This window comes from Sphaeroforma arctica, assembly GCF_001186125.1.
Source record: "Sphaeroforma arctica JP610 unplaced genomic scaffold supercont1.1823, whole genome shotgun sequence".
Taxonomy (NCBI): domain Eukaryota; class Ichthyosporea; order Ichthyophonida; genus Sphaeroforma; species Sphaeroforma arctica.
In genome coordinates, this window is record NW_014038735.1 from 1 (window position 1) to 8,979 (window position 8,979).

At 46.8% G+C, this 8,979-nt stretch overlaps 1 protein-coding gene across 1 annotated transcript; it reads left to right on the forward strand.

The window, feature by feature from the left end:
- Positions 1 to 2,613: 2,613 nt before the first annotated feature.
- SARC_11689 (hypothetical protein) lies at positions 2,614 to 5,648 on the forward strand (the record flags this gene model as incomplete). Its single annotated transcript, XM_014294219.1, has 4 exons — positions 2,614 to 3,324; positions 3,545 to 3,909; positions 4,387 to 5,351; positions 5,530 to 5,648. Coding segments are annotated over 4 exons (2,160 nt in total), but the record flags the coding sequence as incomplete, so codon positions are not given.
- Between the last annotated feature and the right edge of the window lie 3,331 nt (positions 5,649 to 8,979).

Sequence of the window (8,979 nt, forward strand, 5' to 3'; positions counted from 1 at the left end):
CATATATATCTCGTACATTTATGCGTTTGTGTGTATATGTATGCATATATGCGTGTATGTATGCGGGTGCCCACATATGTATGTGTGTGTCCGTGTATAAATAATACGCGTCCGTATTTAATGTATGTATGCGTGCATAGGTGTATGTACGCTTGTGTTGATGTTTGTATGCGTGTGGTTGCGTGTGCACGTGTATGGGGGCGTATGTACGTGTATGTACGCGTGTGTGCGTTTGCTTGTGTGTGCTCGCGTGCTTATGTGCGTGTGTGCCTGTAAGGTGCGTGTGGGCGTAGAGACGTGGTGGTGTGCGGTTGCAGCTTCTCATCTCAGTGTCCTTTTTATTTCAACGTCGAAACTTGATTCTTCGCTCTTATAGTGGCCCGAATCATGAACGATTCCGACTTGAAAGACACTGAAGCCATCAAGGTACAGCGCATGCACGAGTTACGCGATGAAATTGTGGCAGCTCTCTATGGTTGTGGGCCACATGCGAATGAGCGTGAGCGGCAGAAGAAGGCTCGAGAACTACGCACCAATATTATCAGTCCTCACAATGATCTACACAGGTGGGTGGGTGTAATACGAGTGGATCTACGGCGATATAGCCTAGGATGATGTGATGGTTCCGTAGCGAGATTGTATGAACCTAACTGGGTGGGTGTGGAGCTGATAATTTGCACTTCCGGTCCAGCATCATATGCCATACAAATGATTTTTATTTATTTGACTTTGTTGCGAGCTGGAACTGAAAGTTTTTGTGTCTGTGATGGGTGTATACACACGCGCATATGAAAGAACGCAGGACATGCTCAGTGACGTCCGCGCCATTCGAATGAACCGCGCATATACCAAGTATTTAGATACATACCTATTATCAATCATACATCGACATAAAATGATGTCTTTGTACTATAAGATACTAGGCACGTAGCGCGTACATATCAGCTCACATATCTACTGTGTGGCAATCCTTTCTGTACTCTGCTCGGTGCATTTCTCAGGAGGCTGTACAATGGCAATATCGCTCCGGTGCAGCTAGTGCGGATGTCTCCGGATGAACTCAACCCAGCGGTTGGGAATACGCGGAAACAACTCGAGACAGACAGCCTTAGGCAGAATACCTTACTGCCCGTATGTATCATATGATCCACTTTTGCCTGTAGTCGTGACATCGTAGCAGCTGGGAAGTACACACTACCCTGTAGTTGTGGTTCTGTAGAGGATAGTATGTGCCCAGGTTTAATGTGCACTATTGTCATCAATGTGTACGCCTGCTACAGAGTTACGTGATAAATGCAATGGTTGCAGTACAGTACTTCGAAATTTTTCGCTGACCGGCATGAATGAAGCTTAAGGCAATCGCTTGCAAAGTATCAATTCACCTACTGAGAGCTCATAATATTTTGTTCACATGTGGTCGATCCAACTTCATTTATATTAATAGTGATAACTGACATCGAGTATAACTACTAGTAAGCGATCGTATTTAAGTTAGCGTAAGCGTATGAGCCAATATTAGTCAGTCCGGCCAGCTAGGGTGCGGTGTACTTTCTGGATGGCCTTCGCAGCCGTCGACGGGGTGGCGATCGATATATACTTATAAACTATGCATTGGTCTATACTCTCAGTGCACAAAGTTAGAAGCGAAACCAGTTTTTCAATTCTAGGCATTTATACTAGTTGGAGATGTTTCTAACAACAGATGCCGTATACGATTAAACTGAGTTGTATACGACGACAAGCAGTTTGTCCTCTCCTTGAGCCTATATACTGACGCTTCTTCAACCTTCGCTTCACTCATACGGGTATCAACTGCAGGAACACGGAGTAGTATATTCCAAGTCGCACAAGGGTGAACGGATAGTTGGGTAAGCTCATACTATTTGCTTTTGACAAATAGCCATTGGACGCGAAGGTGTCTCTTTTGTATCTAAGCTGTCCTCAGTATTCATGTGCAAGTCTACTATGCAGCTGTGATGGTGTGTATTCTGGTACATCTGGGTTGAATGACACTTTCGTGCTCTCATAGTAGCATATTATCCCGTGAGCCTATCCCTGTCCATATAAAACCCACAGCCATATTAAAGGCTGAACTGTTTGCTTGAGCAGTCATTTTACAGTTGCGGGCAGGGAAAAACGGGTACATATCGCAATTTGGTAACATGTGCGTCTCATGAAGCACATGCAATGATTTCCTCTCAGTGAACACCCGTCGTGCTGTGGTTGGGATTAACACGGGCGCGATGTTGCAGTAGGTGGGTATTGATTCATCATCTGTCCAATTTTATGCATATTCTGACCCGGAGTGTAACCGAAGTAGCACTGTCTGTGACGATTCCACGGGTGCAGTCAAACTGATAATTTTATTTTGTCCAGTTCATACAAGACACAGAGAGGATAGACACAGTTTACACTGTTCAATGGCTTCATTGTACTTCTCTAGTTATTTGATACGTGTTCCGCAAAACGAGTCAGTGGATACGCACTTGGCTATATAAACATTCTTCCAATGCGCTGACAGCTCACTGTGATAGGGCTGAACAAAGTTGATTGTCACATACAAAGCATGTAAACATTTGCATATGACACAAGTCTAATACTGACATTGATACTATGCTCTCTCTACCATGCTCTCTCGCTGTGTGCCTTGTGATTCTTGCGCTCAGGCCACCCGAACCAGATAACGTAGTGGACGACAGTGTGCTGGGACTGCACAATCTCACACCCTCGAACCTGGCGTCTCCCAATCCTACGGCATCAGATACCGATAAAACCACAATGCATCCACACAATACCTTTGCGGATAAGTCTATAAGGCAAGATAGTGTTCAGAGTGGGGTTGTGGTAAGAAATGGTAGAGATGCCAACAACACAAGCGAAACCAATAGTGGCACACAACGCTGTGAACCAAGTTGGGGTATCGGGAATGTAAGATATTATGACAACAGTTGTACCAGTGGCAACCACAGGAGTCACCTGCATCATGACAGCGACAACCACGACGACGGGTACAAGAAGAGTTGTAGAAATGGAAAAACACAACAACAGGATATGGGGAAAGACGATAACAATAAACACGAGAGAAAGAACATCAAGGATACCGGGCAACATACTATTCCGGATGCTCCGGATGATCATGATGGTGTTCGGGACCACTCTGTCGGCGAAGGCGATGGTGAGAATGATCCTGCAGGTGTGGACAAAGATGTACACCAGAATGAAGTTAGAGAATCAGAGCTGGCTACGCGACTGGATTCTAATATTGGTACTGAATTGTGTCTGAATTTGGATCTGGATAGCACGCCAAACCAGATATCAATACAGGTGAGCACAATTTAAATTTTTGCACTGACGCGTGGATCGTCGTTTGCGAAGCATGCTACGGTTATGTGGCCATTGAAAGTCATCCCATTGTCTGTCAGGCCTTCAAACATGCTTGCGCAAGTGTATTATAGATTCACAAGCAACACCTGAGTCGCGAATACTTCCATTATCCCGCATGGCAGGCTTACTTTGTGCATATTCTGACATCTTACCCTCACAGCAACACGTGCAATCATACGCCGAGGAACCTGAGGCTAGCAGAGCTATAATCCTCGCAGTGGAACCGACGGAGATGCGAATGCAGTATTCGGTAGCGGGCATCTCTACAACTCACCAGTCACGTATTACCCCGTTAAGTGCACAGTCAACCGTAGATCCAATCAGTACTGACAAGGATAAGGATACGAACACTTTAGTGCATCCCTCTCGCAGGGCTTTCGTTGGCACACAGCCCGTGTTCTCTTCAGTCAATGCAGGCAATGACTCAAACAACGCACGTGGGGATCCGCACTCGAGTCGACGAGCAAGAAAGAATGGCAGAGGTTGGACTCCCACTGGGGGAAATGCGGGCTACGTGGTTAGCGGGTATGGTCTGTTTGGTATTGTACGATATTTCTTCTTGTTGGTGAATATAAATATATTTGCGTGTGATGTACTGGTACGCGCATTTCCAAGCGATACCCACTGTATTTTATCTGGATAGATTTGATGTAGTTTAAGTCTCACTTTGGAGAGGTTTTAGTCCACGACGTAACTTGCAGGGATCTGCATCCCTGTGTTACAAATCAGACTCATATTCTGCGCCTGAACTCCCCTAATATTGATTCAAAATTCCTGTATTGCATACTACCTAGTTGTCATGAACGTCACTATCACTACCTAAGAGGTCACGTTCAAAGACTCAGGTGACGATGAAAGGCTCCGGGGAATGATAAGCACGTATGATATATCACAGTAGCAATCAGGGCAAGAATATAAAGAACCTCTCACCTGCAATTAAAATGAGTATCACACACCATCTTAAAATAACCAGTCTTAATTGAACACCATGGCTTACTGCAGGCACTCTGACCGGAATCGATCGCCACCATTTTGTGCCGAAAGCACCCCACAAGCTATACCAAATCACCAGAAATTAAATATATCCACAAAGGGGGTTGAACCCCCAACACCACCCCCAGGTATTGTTGGCCATAATCAATATCCACAGTCTAATCCTGACCGCACACCAGAAGCGATGTCCACACAACATGGACCAAACACTCTGGCGATAGATGTAAGGCCTCCGCCACCTGGCAAGTCCGTGGTTAAGATAAATTCACCGGTTTTCGTCACGCCTGGTGCATATCGACCTGCGGTAAGAAAGACCCCCCTGTCGGGTACAAAATGGCACCCTGTTGGAGGCTCCTTCGTAGACCATCCGACACCCACCACCTCTCGGCCTGAGAGAAGCAACGCCTCGATGTCGCGAGAAAGGGAGGACTCTCACAAAGGCACACATACTAAAAGGCCATCCCCACATCCTGGGCGTCAACAGCCGAGGTCAGACGACGGTGATTTGACCTTGCTCAGTGGCACAATGTCCACCCCAAGTCCCTGTGTGCGGCAAGCAAGGCAAACACCTGCGGCCAGAACTGCTGATGTTATCGATAGGACTACTAACAGCAAAAGAAGCGAAGCACATGATCTCGAGTATACCGGTGATAAAGATAGAACAGAGCGCCACGGCAGAACTGGCCCACAAGGCGCCACGGCTAGTCATCAATCAAATTCAAACGAGAAGTACGATGCCAGTAAGCCTCCTGGTATGTCCGTGCACGCCGGCACTCAAGATCAGCAGTGGACTGGTGAGTGTGGAAAGGTCCATGACAAGCTGGCAACCAGTAAGGAAGCCGAGATGACGGAACACACCACATGTAGCACTGAAAAGGCGAGTTCACCACCACGAAGCAAGCTTGGAACCGGCCGAGAACGACAACGAACACCTCCCCATGGTGTCACAGCACAACAGCGTCCCGCTTATTTCGGTATGTAATCCCGCGTATGTATCCCGATACCTCGTATGTAGATCAATGCACCGAGTTTTGAATATTAGAATATACCACTTTTGCGTCCATCACAGACGGCTGCAGAGTGCAGACACATTGTTTCGTCGTCTGGAACTAAAAATATACATCTTCTGTGTGAAACAATTGTCTGTCCTAGATCCTGCACCAGTCCACTCAAGCCTGGGAGCCACGGTTGAAGCGTTCAGTATCACTTTGGTGCCGCCGGGGCGCAGCGAGCAGACTTGGCAGGTGAACCGCACACAGCTTCATCCCGCGGTATGGCTAGAATGTTCTATCAAATTCCGTCTCGAGTGTCACGTAGTGACCTCTTTTTGAGTGGGTTTTTGGCAGGAGCTGGTGCATATTGATGTGCTCGTGCAATACATCCCGGCGATGATGCCAGATATGAAGCTATTCACACGCCCACTTGCAACACCGGCAGAGTCACGGGAAGGGCAGATCGATTACGCCGCTCGAGGTGTTCTTAAGGCATAGGGTGCACAACCGGGAAGGCAAACTGTTTCAGAAACTACAGTCCCATTACATCACGCAACCAGAGGTACTTGCTGAGATTCCGTGCGTGCTTCTTTGCTATTATTGTAGCATTGCAACTGCAGGAGGTAGCTATGTGTAATATATTTTATCGGCTTGGCCCAAATCTACAACAACAACTCCATTCATTACACATTGATCCGTGTTTTCTTTTGGCGTCTCCCTTCGATTGCAGCTATACGAGGTGTTCATGCTGACACCGATACTCCACTCCGAGAGCAAGTTTCAAAACATGAATGAGTTTGTTCGCACTTCGAGCCAGGATTTCTACTTTTATTCGTCCCCGGTCAAAAGTATGTATGGCATTCTACGGCGCACGAAGGGCCTGTGAGTGTTCGTAACGTGCAATTGGTGTAATGGCTTGCGAAAATGCTGCGTAAGTTATAGTACGCATGATATAGGACTAAACTGATTTCGTTGCGTCTACCAGGGATATATCTAATCTATTTGAATGGGGATTCGAGCGCACCAGGACACATTCGTGATCTATTAACGCAAGATGAGCTGAAACAATTACCCAAAATATTGTTCCTCGTTTCAGGTATGAAATGCTGTATTTTTAGCCTGTATGTTTGTATATACAAGAGACGGAGTAAAACAATAGGTTGCCATGTGAGCTATACAAAGTCAAGCAATATTCTAGGACCGGTAGGCTGTGTTTGTTAGAGAGTACTAGAGGTCACGGAGGTTCTAAGTTTTCCCAGACCAACAATTTGTCTAGTATCGACGTTGCTGTAATGTCCTTATGTGCATCTATTGCATTTTTTACGGGCACGGGAATGACTGTTCGGTACGAGAGTGAGTTGTTCCTTCTATCCAGGATATTGGACTATTTCAATTTTTCCTACTAACAAAGATCTCCCTTCGCAGAGCTGCTGACTGAGAGTCACTATGTGACAGGGAACGATGGCGGTAAGGTACGTGCATACCCGAATGATGAAGCACACGAGCGCGATGCGAAAAGACCTCGTATTGAATCTGCCACTGATAGACAGCCTCATACACAGCAGCCGCAATCAGAGCCAGTGCCAGATGCACGGGTAAAGTCCCAACCCCCACCACTATCCCAACCACAGATACCACCACATGCACAGGCGCCAACACAAGCAGAGGCACAGGAACAGACGCAGTCCCTACCTCGTATACCAACACAGACACAGACACAGGTACATGCACATTCAGCCACACAGGTACAGCCACAGGCACAACCACAGACACAACCACAGGCTCCACCACAGGCACAGGCTCACTCGCAGCTACAACCAGAGTGGCGATCACAGCCTTGGTCGCAGCCGCAGTCACAGTGGCAGACACAACAACCATACGTATATCCAGGGCCATACATACAACCATATGCACAGGCGCAACCACAGGTCTATCCACAACCACAACCACAACCACAACTACGACCACAACAGCAACCGCAGCCGAATCCCCTACCACGGCCAGAGCCACAATGGCAGCCAAACCCTACGTCGCAACTGCAGAATCCAAACGGATTAGGCAGATCAAAGTATGAGGTCGAGTCCCCCGTAACGGTCACGGCTTCCCCGATCCCGGCACACTATGTTACGGGCGGATTTGCACAGGGAAACAGTTTAACTACCAAGACTTCCAAAACAAGCACCACAACCAGCTCATCGCGAGAGATGACCTTGGCCATGGGTGGGCGTACGTTGATGCAACACATGACCGGGGACGACATAGCCGACAACTTCCAACTGACGAGTGGGATGCGGCAGTTGTTGGGCCTGGAGCCCCACACTGAACCACAACCACCACCCCCACCCCAGCCAACACCACAGTCTATATCGCATGCACCAGTATACTTCCCAGCTCAAATTCAACAGCAATCGCACACACCAACAGCCTACCCCCCTGGCACATCAAGATATATGGCATCTGTGCAATCACTTCCACATGACCTGCAGTATGGCAAGTATCCACAACAAGCTGTTCCACCTGCCGATGCTTCTACCAACCCGGCCCCAAGTGAGCCGGTGTATGGCCCATTTTCCAATGTGGGAATACAAGCTCAGCCACAGCCACTACCAGCAACCCAGCAACAGCCACAATACCCACCTACACACTCGGTACCAGTGAACGAGGCCGTTTGATTATACACGAGTGGAAATTACAGGTAGAGATTGTACGCACAAGCCATATGGATGTACGAGACATAGCCAAACACCACCACCCTCCTCAGCGATACTGAGCTACACCGAGTAAGGCACAAATATCATGGGTGCCAAAGTAAATGGTTATTGCAATACAGCTGGAACTGTTGTGGATTGGCGGTAGGAGGGAATGCTCAGCAAAGCAGCTTGCGCGCAATGATGCACTATCAATGCAGATGGTAAGCAAAAAGCAAAGCCAATGCATATCCAGGAGCTTTATTAAGTCTCACGCATTGCGTACGCTTGGCCACTCCGCAGAACTAATGAGGCGACTTGCACCCCGGTAGTGTGCTATTGCGTATTTTGGGGCAGTCAGCTCATCAATATACTGATCTTATTATCCGAACTTCTCATCGTCAAAAGCAATCGATAGTTCCCTAGATATTTTAATAGTATTCGTATATTTGTGAATACGTTGGCCTGGTGCACTTATTATAGTGCACAGAAAAGATAACACGTTTACACTGATCCTGCATGTGTGCGAATTCTCCACTCACCATCACACTGGCGCCAATTACACGCAGTATTTAATCAAAACTCAACAAGCTATTAAACTTCGACAGCGACTCATCACCACTACACTCATATCTAGAACGTTATACAACGCCACCTGAGACAGTATGATATTCTGCTTAAGGTTTTAATAGACATATACACATTAATGTATTAATATTAATATTAATATTACAATTACTATTAATATATATATACATATAACCATATAAACAAACACACACACACACTTATATAAATAAGTTTACATATACGTGCGCACATTTTTTTTACATAGGGATAAAATCATAAACATACACAAGCACAAACGCACACACACACACACACGTGCACACACACCCACACACACACACACACACACACAC